This window comes from Gossypium hirsutum, chromosome A05, assembly GCF_007990345.1.
Source record: "Gossypium hirsutum isolate 1008001.06 chromosome A05, Gossypium_hirsutum_v2.1, whole genome shotgun sequence".
Taxonomy (NCBI): Eukaryota; Viridiplantae; Streptophyta; class Magnoliopsida; order Malvales; family Malvaceae; genus Gossypium; species Gossypium hirsutum.
In genome coordinates this window covers 45,398,087-45,418,133 of record NC_053428.1, presented here as the reverse complement: position 1 = coordinate 45,418,133, position 20,047 = coordinate 45,398,087, and the positions used below count along the sequence as shown (strand labels likewise).

General features: G+C 35.4%; 1 protein-coding gene and 1 long non-coding RNA gene across 5 annotated transcripts; one reads left to right on the top strand and one right to left on the bottom strand.

Moving 5' to 3' along the window:
• Nucleotides 1-294: 294 nt before the first annotated feature.
• LOC107960329 (uncharacterized) lies at nt 295-5,873 on the bottom strand. 3 transcript variants are annotated; one of them, XM_016896655.2, is made up of 4 exons: nt 5,327-5,873; nt 3,696-3,946; nt 2,781-3,570; nt 295-2,627 (listed from the first exon to the last, which is right to left on the bottom strand). In XM_016896655.2, exons 2-4 carry the CDS (start codon nt 3,927-3,929, stop codon nt 430-432), a joined length of 3,222 nt encoding a protein of 1,073 aa, XP_016752144.2. In that variant the 5' UTR covers nt 3,930-3,946; nt 5,327-5,873; the 3' UTR covers nt 295-429. The 3 variants fall into 3 exon arrangements, with proteins under 3 accessions (XP_016752144.2, XP_016752143.2, XP_016752146.2); XM_016896654.2 differs by having other exon boundaries at nt 3,696-3,931; nt 5,327-5,871; XM_016896657.2 differs by lacking the exon at nt 5,327-5,873 and having other exon boundaries at nt 2,781-3,605; nt 3,696-3,830.
• Nucleotides 5,874-17,796: 11,923 nt separating this feature from the next.
• Nucleotides 17,797-19,687, top strand: LOC107960330 (uncharacterized). 2 transcript variants are annotated; one of them, XR_001701125.2, is made up of 4 exons: nt 17,797-18,171; nt 18,249-18,882; nt 18,999-19,136; nt 19,251-19,687. It is a non-coding gene; the product is annotated as an uncharacterized lncRNA (long non-coding RNA). The 2 variants fall into 2 exon arrangements; XR_001701124.2 differs by having other exon boundaries at nt 17,807-18,882.
• The last annotated feature ends 360 nt before the right edge of the window (nt 19,688-20,047 follow it).

The window sequence follows — 20,047 nt, the reverse complement described above, 5'->3', positions numbered from 1 at the left end:
CAAACATTTGACATTATTATATCACAATTATGGTTGCCTTACATTACATGCCTAATCTTTGTTGTGGTAAAAAGACACAACCATCTAGCTTATGCTTCTCTATCTGTAATAGCGTTACGTTTCCAGACATTTACCAAAATAAACCAACCAGACAAGTAAAATTCGGTGCCACGTATCTTGGGAACAAATCATCCAACATTATTTATGGATAATACAAGTTGTTTGTAACCTAACCACCCCAAGACACACAATCCAGTGTACCCAAATTTCATGATTTTTTTTTTTTTTAAAAAAAAATGTACAAAAGGCAAGACCCCCATGGATAATTGATAAAACCTGCCGATGAAGCAAACAATGAACTACTTCCCTCTATAGCATTTTTTTTCCTCAATCAATACATTAAAATCCTGTTTTCAATCCGTTACTAGGTTAATGCAAGACAATAGATGGAGGATTACCTGCGGGGCATCTTTGCCTGCGAGGCCGCCTAGTTGTCTTCCCCCATCCTGTAAGGCTTCTATCCTCCAACCCCACTTCCATATTACTAAAATGCTGCATCAACGGTGTGCATGTTGTCGCAGCTACCGAAGCCGGAGGAGAGGAGTTTGTTACCAACGATCGCCTCCCCCTGCCACACCCACTTCTGGTGGCATTTCTTCTTGTCAATCCCGATTGCCATGAATGTCCCGTTGCTCTCATAAGCCCTCCGAATGTCTGAAGATCTTCAGTTACCTCGTGCCTTGATAGGGAAGCAAGGCCTGGAAGGATGTCCCTTCGGAAGTCCCTCCGCTGCCTTCCTCGCCTTCCCTGGCCCTTTCGCGTTCGAGTTGTTAACAAAGAAATAGTCCCAGTTTCTTCCACTTTAGGGTTTTCAGGAACCAGAGGTTCAGGCATATAATCCTCTTCCTTGGTCTCTGCTAATTTCAAAACCATCAATTCAAAATAATCAATCTCTTCCAATGAAGATTCATCTCGATCCCCAACTTTAACTCTTGAAAAATCCTCGACCTTGCTCTCAAGATCCTCGCCAAAAGAGGAAATTGTCTCGACGAACCAATTAAGGGGGTCTATCTCAGCAGTTTCAGATAGATTGCAATTGACATCATCCAAATGGCTGTAAAGACCTGATGATGAGATGGCAACTATTGCCTCAGCTGCACTCTTAAAAACTTCATCCTGCAAGCAATCATCTTTGTTTTGCACCGATTGCGGAAGTAGCGCACATGCCTTTCCCGATAATTCTTCTGCATAAATGGCATCCTCAGGCTCGGGAGCCGGCAGAGCTTCTAAATCTATCCCTCCAGTCATCTTCATGCTGGTGCTAGGAACAGAGGGTATAAAAGAAACATCATTCTCATCAACACAGGAGTTCAAGTCAATTTCAGGTCTGAAACTTGAAAGCTTCGTATTCACGTCCTTCTCTATGACAGAATTCTCTGCAACAGTGTCTTGGCCCACATCTGGAATCGTGGCATCACAAGGTAAGTTAATATCAAGTAACCTATTTCTCCCCTTATTTTCTGCTTCACCTTCAGCTGGCTGAGAAACAGATACGTGCGGGGAGGTAAAAGAAGACTCATTCTTAGAAATATAACATCTCTCAAAAATGGGAATCCCTAGAATCTTTTTATTGTGCAGGCATTCATTTATTTCACTTCTGCTGGCACCGATATTATTGGAGAATGGAACTGACTTCATATCCTGTATCAAAATTTGGTTGAAACCATTTCCAGTCTCATTTTTAATGGTTGACTGCTTTGGAGAAGATTGAGTGAAGCTCAACTCTCCAACGTTCAAATCCATTCCTGCATTAGGGGCATCATTCTTACAAGCAGGCTTGGCTCGCAGCCATGGCAGACCTGGAGGATGGTCCTCGTGCTTTCTTCCTCCATCTATTTGATAACCATGTTGCAAAAAAGGTTCATTAGAAGAACTATTTAAACGCCTCACATTCAAATTCACATCACTTGTAGATTTCATATCTATGCTACTTGAGCAATTGTAGAGCTTAGCTGAACCATGAATGGTGAAGTGCTCAAAGACCCCCTTACTATCATTACTACAGTCTGGGTAATCATAACTGAATCGAATTGCAGGTTCCTTGGACCCTGATGATGATCCATGATAAAATCCATTCCGTTTGGGCAATTCACCTCCAAAACCTGGGTTAAGTCTAGAATTGCAACTCGTCTGCCACTTCTCACCAAAAATCCCATTGCTTTGGGGTGCTATCACGGAACTCTTACTACCAGATGAATTAAAAAATGGGTGACTCTGAACTGACATTGACTTTTGGCTTAGGTCACTAGAAGGCTTTTCCCAAGAGGAAACTGAATGAGACCACTGCTTTACCGCATTGGAAGAAGCAAATGGATTCAAACTAGGTATATTGGAAGTCGTTATTAAATCTGGATAACTGTTATTAGAGATTTCACAATTCCTTCCTGGAACTTCTAAACCGTGAAGCATTCTCTCTCTAGAGAGATCTGCCTTGCTTTGATCAGTCAGAGAAAAAGCTGGAGGATCACGAGCTTTGTCAAAAAGAACGCATACCTGCTGAGATGATACAGGGAACTTCTCAGGCTGAAAACCTTGAGAAGTAGTTACTAAGTTGCTTTTACCATTCCCTGCAAAGCAAGACAATATTCACATGAGATAATCAGAACAACATGCAAAATTATGACAAAGACCAAGTCTCACTTCTTTTTTTTTCTTTTTTTTTTTTTGTGTGTGTGTGTAGCACCAACAAGAAAATAATAGACAAAACATTATCTATGGACCTGCTTCAAGCACATGGGAAAAGAATCCTCTAGCATTTCCATTGCTTTCAGCATGTATATTATTTGTGGAACTATTATCACTTCGAAGATGAGAATTGACAGAAATTTCTTTTGACAAACCAAGCTCTTGCTTAGGTTTCACAGACAGTTCACGGCCACCATGATAGGCGTCATGGCAATCAGAATATGCAGAATTATTGGTTTCTTCGATCTGAATAGGCTCATTCAAGTCGGCCAAACTATTTTTACCCTTCAAACATCTTGAAGCATCGCCTGAGCAACCAGTCTTCCAAACATCACCACGGAATAGCTTCTCAGCGTTCTCAGGCCTGGTATTCCCATTACCACTTGGAAGAAATCTTGACATGCCAGATTCTAAGTCATCCTTGAACTGCACTGCTTCTTCAGGATCAATGTACTCATCCGCCGGAAGTTGAAGATCAAACATTTTCCTTCTCATTTTTGTGGGTCTGCACTCTAGCACCTCAACATCCTTTGAGTTACCTCCACTTTGTGACAGAAAGGAACCAGCTCGGATACTGCTTGCCTTCATGAAACTCAAAGGAGAATGACTATGCTCAACACCAGATATCAATGGTCTAGCACAAATGGAGTTTGCCTCAGGGAAGGGGATATGCCATTTATGAGCATTTTCAGTTGTAATTTGCGAAGCTAATGGGCTTGATGACAATGATGGCCCAATAGGAATCTGATTTTTTTGTAATTGTTTCTTCTTTATTTCATCCATCAACTCCCTTTGAATCCTGTACAAGCGATGAAGCTCAGACACCTGGATAAAGACAGAAGCCTCAGATATTTAACTATCTGCACAACAAAATGAAGAGTAAAAACAAGCAACGCGTAAAAGCCTTATACAACTAAACACAGGCTAACAGACAGTAGAGACCCCATTACCTGAATCTTGAATGTCGCCTCATGCTCAAGCATAGTTCGCTTCAAAACATCCTTATCATGCCCAGGATATGCATCGGCAATGGTCCTCGGGAAAAAACTACTGTAATACCGACCATTGGTCAAGGTTTTATCCCCATAATAAAGTGGCCAGCTACAACTGTTAGAGTCCTCATTGAGATCCCTCATTGAGCAATATCCTGGAAGATAGCTTTTAGACTGCACTTTTGTTCCCATTCCTGAAATCAATAAGTCTAGGTAATTCGATATAAATAAACAATCATGAGTACTAGAATCTTAATAACTATTGGCCTAAGGAAATTACTTGCTTAATTAATTACAAGTAAATATCAAAAGAGAGAAATTTTCTCTACTTCTCTTAGTATGAATAACTTTTTAAAAGATGCGAGAAAAATTCTCTAGTGGAGTTGGATTTTGTTTAAAAACTTGGAACATTAGTCATCGGAACAAAATAGGACACCCTTCCACTACTAATGCACAGATCCTATCCCGCATGAACCCAAAAACAAACAAAAATAACAACAATCACAAACAATTATGAGATGAATGCCTACAATCAAAAAGCAACCGAAGAAGAAGGAGCTTCAAACCACCTATAACATCAAAGTGACAAAACCCAGTTGAATGACTCGCCAACGGTGGTTTCACAAAGAATATAGAAAATAAGAAAACTTCAACGATGATTGAATGATCAAAACCTAACAACTTGCTAAGGCACCAAACATAATTGAAGGAACCACTTCTATATTTACCAAACAATATTGAAGAAAAATCGCCCTCATTGATGTTATCCCCACTTTAAATGATGCATGCTACAACAACAGTCTCATCAACTAAGAAGCTCACGGAAATCATACATAAAAATAGCCATTAAACCATCAAATCGTCACACCTTTTTTTGGTAGAATATGTCCATACTCTAAAATAGTTCCTATATATAGTTCCAGGCTTCCAGCTAAAATGTTAAAAAGTTTAGCAGTATCATCTATGGTAAGGTATCAAATCATAAATTCATAACTAATGCCACCAAAAGTAGACGCAAAAAAACCAAGATTTAGGAGTTATAATACAAGTCCATACATCATTAATTAAAAACCATACTCACTTCATAAGCATATTGAAAATTCCCAGACAAAGACAGAATTCAGCAGAAAAAAAGGAGCTAAAAAAGAAAATTAGGAACCCTATGATCAAGAAAGCACAATCCTATTATATTTATGAAGCATATAGGACATTAATATGCTAAATTAATAGACTGGATCCCACATAACTAATACCAAAATTTATATGACAGATTAGCAAATAATAACATCTAAGCATTTCATTAGAAAAGCTATGATCATCCATCAAATCAAAATTACCAACAACCCCAATCCAGAAACCATAAACTGGAAATCAAAAGCAAACAAAAATAACTCAATTACAAAGCCATATACCACCCCCAGAACTTATCAGACTTGGAAAAAGGGGGGAAACTCAGGCAAAAAGGAAAAAATAAATAAAGGAAAGAAAAGAAAAGAAAATCCAATTGACTAAATCATAGGCTTTTTTTTTTAAAAAAGAATCTATAAGTCAAATTAACAGAGTGTAGGAAAAAAATAACAGAATTTTACCTCAGACCGACATCGTCTCCTCACCCTTCCTTCAAGATTCTCCCATGGATTTAGCTCTTTTTACTTTCGCATCAAAGATAACCCATAGCTCCCAAACTTCCCCAGAGAATAAACAAAGTACAAATCTTTACCCCACAAAAAATATACAGCTAAAAAAACAACCAAGTGGATGTTCTCCTGACACCATTAAAGGAGCTTAGATCACCATCAGATTGAATTAACAAACAGCATGAGATTTCGATCTACAGGACCTCTCTTCTCTCTCTCTCTCTCTCTCTCTCTCTCTCTCTTAAAAAAATTAAACAAGGAATAATTGTTGAAGTTCTAAATTTTAATTTATGTTTCTAGAGAGAGAGAGAAAAAAAAAGGTTTAAAGGGCAAAAAAAAAAGAAGAGTTGATTTGCTTTGGTTTGGTTTTGGAAGAGAGAGAAAGAAAGAGAGAGATCCCAGATAAGAAATGAAATCTTTCACACAAACAAACGACCCTTCTAAGAACAGTGACATGAAATTTGTCAATATCCGGTCTATTTTTATTCTCACCTTTTTCTTTACTTCTTCTCTCTCACATTTTATTTTTTCATTTTTATTTAATTTTCTCTCCTTGGGTTTTTCAGAAACTACACCTATACTATAATCAGATATTATTATTTAATAAATATATAGAAACAGAATTTCTAGATTCTCTCTACTTTCCTTGCTTTTTACTCTTTTTTTCATATATTTAACAAAAATTATATAAATCCCAGCTTTATCCATTTTTAAACACTTTTAATCTTCAAATTTTACCTCTTTAATTGATTTTCTTAAAACTAAAAGTGTAAACCTCAGTTGTCGCTGAATATTTAATGAAAAACTGCAACTTTAATATTATTTTTGCATCGGGTTGCGGTTGAATTCAACTGTTACATAAATCCAATAATTTAATTTCAATTTCAATTCCTTTATTATTCATGTTAATTTAATTTTTTATATCCATTATTTAAATCTAGATATTTGTAGAAAAATGAAAAAAGAAATCCTAAGCCAAAAGGTGTAATAGTAATTAATTAGTGGTTAATTAGATTCAAAGTTTGTTTCATTTTCATTTTAATCAGTGATTAATTGGTTAATACATAAATGGGGTCCTCTACCACTGTTTTGTGTTAAAAAGATGAGTTTTCTTCAGGTTTAAGACACATAATTACGAAATTAGTTCTTTATTTTCCAATAAATATAACACATAGATTGAGTAATAAAATGCTCAATGTTTCTTGAATAAAATCTTGAGTTGGATTATCCCCATTATTAAATACAGAATTAGCAAAGGAAAATGGAAAAATACCACTATGGGTTAGAGTAATTAATTATTCAAACGTCTAATTCTTTAACTACTAATTTTTAATTATATGTTTCCTTTTTTAATCAATTGTTATGATTATGGTAAGGATTTTTTTTTACAAAAAATAAAATTGATGAAAAAAGAAAATGATGTTTTATATAGTGGAAGTGGACTACAACTCACATAGTTAATTAAGTTATTAATTTACAATTTCCACGAAATTAAATATTAAATAATCTGCCTAATTTCTCAATATAAGTTAACGTGTTACAGGAGGATAAAAGGATAATGACAAAAATACGAGTTAATTTATGAGTTTGTCAGAAATTATTAGATGTTTTTGGGTTAAATTTTATATATACTTCGTTTTTAGGAAAAAAATTAGGATTTTAGATTATTTTTTTTAATATTTAAGAGAATAGGTCAATTTAAGAGAGAAATAAAAAATTTGTTCAGCAAAACGTATTTTCAGCCAATAGTAAAAAAGTTCGATTGCAAACTTTTTTCTAATAACTAACTTTTTTCTTTTTGCATTCAAGTCTCCTTCTCTCAATTCTCTCAACTTTTTAGTTCTCAAATTTTCATTTAATTTCTCTCAAAATCTTGTTGTTCTAATTTTATATTTCGTAATTTCTTTATTTTTAATTCATTTTTATAATTGCAATTCGGCTTATTTGTTTCGATGGCATGCACGTTTTCGGCGTCAAATTGTAAATGGTAAGAAAATATTTTTAATTTTTTAAATTTTAATTAAGTTCATTATTAAGTTGTTAACATTATTAATTTTATATTTTTTATGTTTATATAATTAAGTCGAATATCAGATTTTAGAGACGTACATACACAATTTAACTACAAGGGCACCACGTGTTATTGAACAACACTTGTAAGAGGTGAGATTCTTGCACCTATCTCGTATGCTCAAGGGGACTAATTTGGATCCCACACTTATCAACGCTTTGGTAGAAAGATAAAGACCCGAGACACACACATTCCATCTTCCTTGTTGTGAGTGTACAATTACACTCTAAAACGTAGCTTTACAGCTCGATTAACTAGTAGATGGATCAGTTGTAATGAGGGTAATGGTCATTGGCGATTGGAGCACAATTTGTGAGCAACTATTAGGCAAGCTGTCGAACAAGTTTTTTAGGAGCCTGATAGAGATGAAATGGTTGGAAGAAAATTTCAATTATATCGACAACTTCACAAGTCCATTGAAAAGAGGTATTGGGGGTCTTCTAATGCCCGACAAATCTTGAAATCTAGTTTATTTAAGGTGGCTAATACAACTCGTCGACTTGAAAGAAGCAGGGGTAACTCAGTTGGGGATTAGTTGTGTTGGCCACATTGTACCGAGAGATGTGTCGGGTGACACAACCACAAAAAATTAAAATCGGTGGTTGCATACTCTTTCTACAATCATGGGCATGGTACCAACTACCATTTTTTCGTCCCCGAGTAAATGCCCTTTATTCTTTCTCACTCGTAATAATGTAAAATTCATTAGATAATATAGTTATCATAATATTGTTTTCATTGTTATATTTTTGAAATAACATATTATTTGAATAGGTGAAACAATGACTCGAATCATGTTGGTATAATGGACAAGCTCGAAGATAACAGCTACTGTTAGATTAATGATTGAAAGTTGATGTTAGTTTTTGAATTTTTAAATTATATAATATTTATGTAAGGATTTGAAATTTAGTATTAGGTGGATAATAATATTTATAATTTTGTACTATAGTTTGAATGAATGTCATACGTTGATCCGAGAATTCAAGAATCAAATTTTTGGCCAATCGCAATATATGGCATGTGAAGGTGCCATTGATAGTTTTCGCGACGATGGAGATGCACAAATTTGATCGAGTGATGCGTCAGTTCGAGTTTAGGCAAAGTATTACGACGTCATCCTAGGACATTGAAGAACTACACAAAGTCGACTTGCAGGGGAGAACCAACGAAGATTGGGCAAAATTCCATGAGAAATATATCTACATTTGGGAACATAGGTACGATTTTGGATCAAACAATGAAAAACTCTATTCCTTTGGACCAAACAATTGTGGAAATATGCAAAGCTCATTTGCAGATCAGTTACAAAACCTAGGACATACCGATTCAGTACCTGACACTATTGCCACAAATCATTATATGATTTATCCCACATTTTATGCATATTTTCCATAGCCTTCTATTTTGTGACTCATGCCATGTAGTACAACACGGTATAATCGTACTGGCTACGAATATTGGCAATCAAAACCAACACGGGAATCCTAGGACTCGTTTTCACCATAGGTAAGATAATGTCAGAGATCATGTTAGAATCTAATTTAGAATTATCTTGTGTTATACCTACAATAACATGAGTATTTCAAAATGAGTAATACAATATCAGAGATAAGGTCAGATTCTAATATTGAATAATTGTGTGATATACCTGCGACAACACAAGTATGTGGAGCATTATATTTTTTAATTGTCCAGAACTCCATCTTTTTTCTCACAGATATCATAATTTTCCATGAATATCTATTGTCACGTATTGCACACTTGGCCTCAAATTTTTCTAATTGGGATTTTTTTAACATGGAAATTGACCCCATGCTTTATGGTGTACCACTTTACTGCAACAAAAAAAAAATCTTTCAAAGAAAACTCAATTCTAACTTGTAAATCACTGACATTTAAAGAAGAACTTGCATGGTCCAGTCTTCTATGAGGGAATTCTAGAAATTCTAAGCAACCTTCAACATGGAGGCTGACATTATGCATGTAGGCCAGAGGTGCATATGATGTGAAATCTAAATGGGTTCTTCCATTATTTTCGGATCTTCACCGTTAGAACCACTCTCTTCTGGTTTAGAAGATAATGCAATTTCCAAACCACTTAGCTCGAACTCCCGGATTGGATCATTATCAGATTTAGAACCCTCTTTATTTTTAGCTCCCTCTTCATTCTATCTCCATGTTTGTTATCAACCCCAGTTGGATGTCCCTTCACTGGTATAGGTTGTAAGAAGTACATCATTCGTTCTTGTATACCTTATGTTAAAACCAAAATCACTTGCCGATTACCTAAAGGACTTTTTGATATTCTCCATCTCTACCAAACTAGTATCCTTAACCTCCTTATTCGAAACCTATGACGGTGTTGGGGTAAGAGGGCTTTCAAGGGGAGGAGTGACTAAGACGGTGGAGAAAAGATGAAAGTCCTTTTAGGCCGACAATAATTGTTATAATTAAAGAACTCATTAATAACTACAACCACTACCATCTTGACTCGAGTTTTATCTTCTCTCCACCGCCATAGTCACTTCCCTCCTAAAAGTCATCTTGCATCCAACTCTGTCATAGGTTTTGAAAAATTAGGTTAAGGATACTACTTTTGGTGGAGATGGAGAAACAAAATAAGTTGATTATATTAGAAAGTCTATCTGTTTTTCCTATAATTATGGTCTCAAACTTATGTATAGGGCTTATAAAGCATCATTTTCTGGTATCATGAAACTTGAACCCGTGACTGCATAACCACTGCCAACTGGGCTCCCGAGTTATACTCCAACTCGTGACTGCATAATCATCGTCAACTAGGAGCCTTAGTTATCCTTTAACCTGTGACTGTATAAGCACTATGAACTTGAAGCATGAGTTGTAATGCAATATGTTTCTAAGGTGATGATAGATGAAATGTATTGGTCTTTAAGTGCTATCACATCACCATGAACTCAAATATACCTTAAAACTATCACAATGTCTACCTCAAACACAAATACAAATAAATCTTTCTCCCCAAATTTTCAACATCGAACACAAAAAAAAAAGTTTTGGACAGAGAAACATCTCCAAAGTTGGCTTATTCCCCTAAATATCACAAAAATCGGCCTAAAACCCAATTTTTTTTCCCAATATCAGCATATACTTCAAAATTACCTGATATTTTAATATGTTTTAAAAACACTTTTTAAAATTTTTATTATGAAATATAATTTTTTTGCAAAAATGGTAAATGGTATTTTTAAATATATTAATTAATTTGTAAATTTAAATAGAAATTATCTTATTTGCTGTGGGGTTTAAGAGAATATTTTTAATTTTTTAGTTATTTTGCTATATTAGATTAATTATCCAAAAATTAATATAATTTTAATTAGTTAAAAAAATAAAGTAAGAAGACAAATGAATAAACATCATAAACTAGTAATTAGCTTGATAAATGTTTCCTTTACGAATTAATTTTGATAGAAGCCCTTTTATTATATTAATAGGCATGAATTGATAACTTCATTGCATTATCTGGTGATATTCATTTTTATTAAGCTACGGAAATTGATGATTTAATTAATTAAATGATGCAGCATTTTTAATGAGCTTGCCGAAAAATCCAAAAAAAAAAATTAAAAAATTCCAACAGAATACAAATCCCATTTTAATCAATAGAAATTTGTATAATGTGTACAAATATCAATAAATAAATGGTTGGATTTGGTTGAAGACTTGAAGAATTAGCTGCCACAAGCAGATAGGATGTGACAAAATGTGGCCCAACTTATTAAGTATGAATCAAGAAATTAAAAAACTTGGTATACATATCAAATAAATTTGTAATGATTCCACCCACCCTTTCTTTCTTTCCTTTTATTTATTCTCTCGTGAAATTTATTAATTATACCTTAATCTTATTTGTGGTCCCTTGAATACTTCTGCATTCATCATTTTCATGGAAAATGTGTGAAGCTTTCCCATATTTTAATTATTCCCGCTATATACAATTACACATTTTTATATCTATCGGAACTATGAATAATTCTCATTACAACGATTTCATCTTTTTAGGTTTGTCGAAGCTTGATTGATTTTGTTCTTTGTTTTAATTAAATCGTTTTGGGGGTCACGTTACAATGACTTAATTTCGACAATTATGAGAAAATGACTGCCATGAAAATTGGCATATTTTTTAATTATTTCGATTACATATGGTTATACATTAAAGATCACCAACTTGGAATCTAAAAAAGATCCAGCTTGCTTATTCGCAACCCAAATAAACTCTGCAAAAGGAATGTGTGCGAGATATATAGCGAGAGGTCAGCAGGGGGAGCTCGCATCATTAGCTCACATGTGTCGAAGGGAATTTACGGTCTCAACTCATGCATACACAAGGAGTTCGCAGGGCGGGGACCGCGAAGTTTAACAGTTGACCTAGAGCAGTACACATGTCCAACATGCCCGGGGTCCGCTCAGATTGTCAATCCTATGAATAGTAGGTCAAATCGTGAATAGTGGAGTCAAGTCATAAATAGTGATAATATGTATAAATACCTAATTGTCCCCTTTAATAAAAAACAACAGAAAATTACTCAAAATTGGTATGGTGAGCGTGAACACACTTCTGACCAACAGAACTCTCTCAATTCGATGATCATAATGGCTCATCCAAATGAAAATTTTTTCGTTAATTTTTCGTCTAGCAAGACTAGAGCCTCAGATTCTGACAGCCAACCTACTGGAACAGATTTATTTGCTAACTGGTTTGCCGACTGGCCGAAAAACCTGGGTAATGTGTCCCATCCTAGAGTTTCAAGCCCATCCGACTTTAATCTTCCCACCGATCTAGGGCTATCACTTTCCCCTAACCAAGAGGCATTACCACAAGAGTTTTTTTCTCTTTAAAAATAGATGGGGCTAATGAAGGAAAAAATGTTTGCACAGAAAGTATAGATGGATCAGTAGCAAACCATTCAACAAGAGTTGTTGAAGCAAAATTAGAAGCTAAAAAAAAGTACAATCTAATAATTCTGATTTTCATGATAATGTAACCATGTAGGAGGAAGTTCCAGGCTCGTATGCAAGGGAATGACAAGGTGAAATGAATGCATTGCGGCAAGACATGAGGGCATTGCATCCTAAAGCTCAAGACATGGATTGACTTTTCTGCTTTAACAATCCTTTGGCCCTTAGAGTTGGCGATAGTAAGTTTACCACGTGAATTCAAAGTGCCGAGGGACATGTTTGAAGGCATGAAGGACCCGCAAGCCCACCTAATGCAATACAATGATTATATGAATGTGTTGGAGCTTCAGACTTAGTGAAGTTCAAAGCTTTCTCTACAACACTCAAAGAGAGTGCAAATGATTGGTATTTATCCCTTCCCCAAGGCTTCATTCGAAGTTTTTCCCAGTTGGGTCAGATGTTCTTGGGAAGATTCAGGGCTCATAAGTTGATAATGAGCACACCTATAGGATTGATGTCGGTGAGGCAAAGAGAAGGAAAGTCTCTTCAGGACTATGTAAAGTGATTTTATGCAGCGACTCTCAACATGAAAAACCTTGAAGACTAGTGAGCCATTGATGCCTTTATTATGGGAGTGAAAAATAAGCATGTGCAGTACTCCTTTACTGATAATAAGTCACAGGGTTTGGCGAACCTATATAAGTGAGCTCACAAGTTCGCAGAAGTAGGGGAGACTAAAAGGGCGACGTGTGGCACATTTAGAAGAGATGGCTAGTAGTTCAAAGAAAGAGAAGGAGCTCGCAATAGACAACAATCACCCACTCAGACCTCACGTCCTGAAGCAATAGACATCAGACAACACAAGTACCGAGAAGTTCTCCTAGTGCCCTTCAAAGATCTCCACTCGAGTAAACAATGAAGTATGTACCACAAGGCAGGTTTGAAACCTATACTCTATCGAACGCAACTCGTGCATATTTTGAACCAAGTGAAGAATTCTAGCATCTTGCCCTATCCGTCCCCTATAAAGCGCAGTGAGAGGAGGTTGAGTTCGACAGATAGATATGTCTTCCATAATGATGTGGGGCATCGAACTAATAATTGTTTTACTTTGAAGGATACTATAAAAAAGGTATTCAAGGACGGTGAGCTCGTCGAGTACGTGGATCATGATGCTCCTCAGTAAGCACAGGGTTCGCGTAACAACCCCAAAGACAAACAGAAGGTTAGAGGTATTAAACACTAAGATGGAACGCTCGTCACCTCAAAAATACTATGTGTAAACTCTTATTCTTTAATAAAAAAGAATTTTTTTATTAATATGTTTACAACTTGTCCTTCTAAAATAGTCAACTTGAGCTCAAGTTCCCAACCAATTTAATATCGCGACCTCTAAAATAGTTAGCGAGAGCCAAAGCTCCCAACTGATATGAAAAGGCTCGCTGATTTAATATCACGACCTCCAAAACAGTAAGCGCGAGCCAAAGCTCTCAACTGTAATCCAAAGGCTCGTTGATTCAATATCATGGCCTCTAAAATAATAAGCACGAGCTCAAGCTCAAGCTCCTAGCTGTAGTCCAAAAGCTCGCTGATTCAATATCCCAACCTCCAAAACAATAAGCGTAAGCCAAAGCTCCCAACTGATATGCAAAAGCTCACTGATTCAATATTGCGACCTCCAAAATAGTTAGTGTGAACCAAAGCTCCCAGCTGTAATCCAAAGGCTCGCTGATTTAATATCGCAACCTCCAAAATAGTTAGCGCGAGCCAAAGCTCCCAATTGTAATCCAAATGCTTGTTGATTTAATATTGTGACCTCCAAAATAGTCAGTGCGAGCTCAAGCTCCTAGTTGTAATCCAAAGGCTTGTTGATTCAATATCGCGACTTCCAAAATAGTAAGCACGAGCCAAAGCTCCCAACTAATATGAAAAGGCTCATTTATTTAATATCAAAGCCTCTAAAATAGCTCACAAATTTGTATTCTTCGTTGCTAATGTTGAAAAATTTGTTTAAGTTTAAAACAGCTTGCAGCTGATGATTTTCTGAAATTTGTTTAAGTTAAAGCTTTGATGATAGCAATATAATCATACAATAAATGTGATAAGCTCGCAAATGCTATAATGTTATAGTAACAACTGATAAAACTAAATTTCCTTAAAAATCAAACTTTATTTCAAAAAAAGAAGAAAGTAATACAAGGCACTAATAAACTAATGAAGATTATCTTCCTCTTCTTCCCCATCGACGATTTAGTCCACATTGTTGTTGTCAACAGTAGGGATGCTGACCTCGAATAATTTTTCATTTAAGTAAAAATCTTGTGAGCTTTTCCAGCTGGATACGAACTCATCCTACGAGAATGGGTCTTCATTTTCTTCCCTCATTTTGAGGTACAGGTTGCGAACCCTTTCAAGTTTTATTTTAGTCTCCGCGACCTCACCTTGGAAGACCTTAACCCCATCAATATTCTGGCTGAGATCTAACCTAATGATGTTAGCTTCAGCAAGTAGAAATTATAGAGATGAAATGATCCTTTTTACTGAAGGTTTTTGTACACCACTAGATAACCCCACCGTATGCATTTCCTGCCCCATGATTTCTGGTAAAGATGCTTTCTATTTTTGGGTAGCACCAACAAGATCATAGGGGTACTCCTGCATGCTCAAATGACAATGCCATGGAAATTGACCTCTATTACCTTCAACTCCTGCTTTTTCAATAGCAGCATAGAAGGAGGAACATAAAGAACAGCGAGAAGAGAGTCCTCGTCCACAGTAATAGGTGAGCTAACGAGGGGCACTAATAGCGAACTAGTAGAGGAAGAAGCTAGACTAGCAACTATTGTAATGGTAGGCCTAGTAGGGTCCATTCTCCTCTTGTAATGTTGTTCCAAACCTCTACTATTTCCCTCCTCTTTGCTGGTAACAACAATGTTTGCATCCCCACGATTGTCTTACACTTTTTGCGCATGCCCCTTATCGAGGATTGTATGTTCATAGCCTTGTTTATTTCATGAGATATACTATTAGTATCTACCGAATTGTTCATGGAGTCGCAGTCGATACCTGCATCAGTAACAATTCTAAGATCAGTGGGAACTATTAGCAGTTAATATTCTACCTACCACTTTTCCCTCGTAAAGAAACGACAGAAATCTATATGCGAGGTCTCATCCCATAAAAGCTATAAAAGAAGTTCATCGATTCCTCTTTGCAACCCCATAGTATTACACCCAACTCATCCGTAGAATTGTGATGCCACATATTACTTTCAGGCCGTGTACCAACTGCTTGAATGACCACCCTACTATCACTATGCCTCTACCCATTGGGGCTGAAGCCCTCTAAACAGTACTAAAACATATTTCTCGTCATTAAAAGGTTCTCTAAAATCAGTGATTGTCCGGCGTGAAGCCTCCAAAATTGGGCTAGGGCATCTCTTGTTAGGGAGGGTTCACTTAAATGAGCACATGTCTCGGTTCAGTGAAGACTATTCGGCTAAAAATCTGAACCCATCACCAAGTTTATTTTAGTCCCAGATATACTTCCTCCAATTCAGGCGAAGATTGGGGAACCAATTTGAAATAATGGTCTCTACCTTTTCGTGCCGGGGATAAAGTAATAGAACCCCGATAAGTTCTCTCAGTTTTGACCTTTCAGCTGGTATAAGTGCTGAAAAATTACGAGCAAGGGAACCTCTTTATTCTGGCAGTAGTCAGTGAAGTACGCAATCGTGATCCACCAAGAAAACCCTGAAAACTGACCGGGGAAATTTTGTAGTTATCAAACAGGTGGCAGAAGAAAGGGTTAAATGACAGATGGAACCCAACCTCAAGTGCATGGAAGGGGAGCAGGAAACTATCCTCAGTGGTTTCATTCAGCCTATGTAACCACTCAAGAATGGAAAATTCACACGCGAAGTAGGGGATCTATATCCCTTGTATGGCCAAAACTCATTGCATCTCTTCCATTTTCGTGGTGTAAATATGGAAGTTGGCTTCCATCGAAACCCTAAATGATCACTCTCACTGTAGGTAACTCTAAATTATTCGATTGTCAACCCTTTTCATTCTTGTCATAATTTGGATAGAAGAAGAAAATTAAAATTCAAAAAGCAAAAGTTCTTTGAAATTACCTTTGATTTGGTTGTTGAGAATGCTAAGTGTGAGAGGTTTAAGGCCTCGAAGATCTCCCTTTTAAAGAGCTTCTCCTCTCTCGTTTTGACAGTTCAATGACCGAAGACTATTGACAGTTCAGATACAAGCAGAAGAAAACGATTCAATTGTCAAAGGTCATATGTAAGTAGAAGAAACTTATTCGTGCATGTGGTGGGATAGATGTTAAGCATCATAGCTCATAGCGTGCCCAACAAGCTGCATTAAGCTTGCATCACCAGCTCGCACGTGTCGATGGGAGTTCACGGTCTCAGCTCGCGCATACACAAGGAGTTCGCATGGAGGGGATTGCGAGGTCTAACAAATGACTTAGAGTAGTACACGTGTCCAACATGCCCAATGCCCGTTTAGAATGTCAATCCTATGAATAATGGAGTAGATCGTAAATAGTGGAGTCAAGTCATGAATAGTGATAATATGTATAAATACACGATTGTCCCCTTCAATAAAAAACAATGAAAAATTACTCAACACATATTTAATATTTTTGAATTATTTTTAATGAATAAAGTTTTAGTATTATTGATATAGATTGAAGTGTGGATTTTGAGTACTTATATTAAAATTTTATCATGTCGGATTGATATGTGTAAATTTTTAATATTATCTTATATAATTATCATATATTAATAGTTGAATTTAAGAATACTCCTAATTTTATTATCAATAAAATTTATTTTATATTATTTTTCGATAATTTTAATAATTCTATTATTGAATTCCTTTGATGGCTAATATACATAAATATTTGTACACGAAGGGACTCACTTGTAAGAGTGCAAAAATTAAAGTTGTTTTTATTGATTTTCATAATATTTTGCACCATTAATATTTTAATTATCTGATTGTCATATTTCATATTTTATTACGTAGACCATGAACTATCAAGTTTTTAATAAAATTAAAATTGTTTAACTATTTTGTCCATTTAAAAAATTTTAATCATCAAAGATATTGACAAATATGTATTTTCAATTGATATAATAGAGATATTGTATTGATTCAAATTTTTACATGTAATGTAAGTCCAATTATATTAAGATATAATGATAAATTTAACTCTCAACATTTATATCTTTTGTCAATTTAACCCTTATATTTTTTAACTAATTCGTTTGTTTGACAATAAAACATTTTCTGAAAAAGCTTTTCAGCCTTTTCCAGTGTTTGTTTGGCTAAAAACAATTTCCTAAGGTAAAATGTATTACAAAACATGGGAAAACAAAGCCCTTAATTTAGGAAAAGGTCTTACCCTTTTTTTTATTTCGGTAAGACATTTTTAGGAAAAGAAGCAACACCGATCTTCCCTTTCCACTCCCCTTCCCCTTTCCTTATTATTTTCAGTAAGAGTTTGCTTTGATCCGTGAAATTTTTTATACTTAAGTCGGCAATCTCTCCCTATAAATTAATCAACAAATTTCCCCAAGTTTCTCATCAAAATTAAAAATTTTCAATCGTCTTCTCTTTCAATCTTCTTGATTTCGAAGCAACCTCTCGATTCCGAATATCTCCCAGAAGATAATCTTCTCTTTACAGCTTCTTTTTCTATTTCAGTTTTGATTTCTTTGTTCGTGATTTCTCGTAAATTTTTATTTGGTGTAATTAGGGTAAGGTTTCATCAATTAATTGGATCTATTTCAATAAATATATTGGCATCTGTTTGTAAAGATCTTATTTTTTTCAGGTTTCAAGATCTAAAATTCCAGTTTGTTTTGTCCAGTCGATTGATTTGCCAACTTTGGTATTGTTGATTTTAGGGTTTCATGGGTTAGTTCTGATCTGGCTTAAGAATTTTATGAACTTTATTTGAGTTTTTTTATTTAGGGTCTGATTTGTTTAGTGCTTCATGGTTGAATAAACTGGCTTAAATGAAAGTTATTCTTCATGTTATATGATTTTAAATGGCATTGATCAATAATATTGATGTGATTTTGCTTGATTGATCAATAATATTCTTGATGGGTTTTTTTTAGCTTTTGATAATGGTTTGGGTAGAGATCTCGTGGTAGTTCCAAAGCTAGCAATCACAATTCTAGGTTTTTCTTAATGTCACGATTAGATTATGGAGTTATAAGATGTCATTTTGTTCGAATTTTAGTATTTGAATTTATTTTACTAGTAAAGGAGTTTGAAGAAAAATAATTTTTCCTTCATTGGGTTTCAACTTGACTTTGATTTGTATTATAACAATCACAATTCTCTTTTTAGCTTTGGGTAGAGATCTCGTGGTAGATCCAAAGCTGATTCATCCTTTACCCCTAGCAATGTCATCTCCAGAAGCATCACTGAAACGTTATATAGAAGATACATGGATGCAGGTGCTTCCTCTTTCCCTTTGTTAGCAGTAATTAGTCTTTTTGTTATTTCTATATTCTTTTTCTTGGACCACGTGCATAGCTTCTTATACTAATATTTTTTACATCTATGGGATTAGGAGTTGAATGCTAACAGACCTCCGACAGCTACTAGATGTTATCCTCAAGTGGCAATTGATCGAGGCTCTCTCGCGTATATATAATATATCCTTCCAAATCTTTTTCCATATCCTCCTTCATGTTCATGTTACTACATGGTGATTCCCTGTTTCGTATAAGAGCATGATGCCAAATATAGGCATTTCCAAACTTGTAATCTCTCTCGTAACAAATTTTAAAGGCTTTGACTTTGGTTTTTCGCCGGTTTTCAGCACACGGTAGGCCTTGAGATTATAAAAGATGCACAGTTTGGGAACCAGATTACAAGGTGCTATGATAGTATGAAAGATACAAGTTAGAGAAGCAGATTGTGCACGGCGTAGGTTTCCTTTTGGATATGTGCTGAAAGTTGCAAGTTGGGCTTCTCCCTCTGTAAATTGAGGCACAGCCAGGTAGAAGTCAAATGGTTTCTTCCAATGGGTTGGTAGTGTTGAGTATTTTTCACATTTATTTTTATATATATTTTTTAGTCCTTGTTTTAGGTCTAATACTTTTTACTATGTGATGATGATGAGGGATCATATTGGGCGTTGCTTGTATCAAGAGGTGTTGATTGGTGTAATTCTCTTTTCTTTGTACAATGTAATGATTGTGTGGAGAAAACCAAGTGTTGTTCGAACATGAAAATTTTACAAGTTTTGGTCATAAATTTGTCACTCTTTTCATTTGTAAATATAGCAATCACAATTCTAGGTTTTGCTTAATGTCATGATTAGATTATGCAGTTATAAGATGTCATTTTACTGGTAAAAGAGTCTGAAGAAAAAGAATTTTCCCTTCACTAGGATCCTCTTGAATAATCTTAAAACTTATTTGTATGTTGTAGAATTGGCCTCTGTGCCTTGAAGTTGCCGAGGTCTCTTGGTCCTATTATTTCAGTATAAGCATAATTGACTTGAACTTATTTGTATGTTGTAGAATTAGCTCTGGAGATGTGGCTAAGAGAACTATAATCATTGAAACTGTGGGTGGTATTTCCAGATGTGGGATTAACCATTTTTGAGTGAGT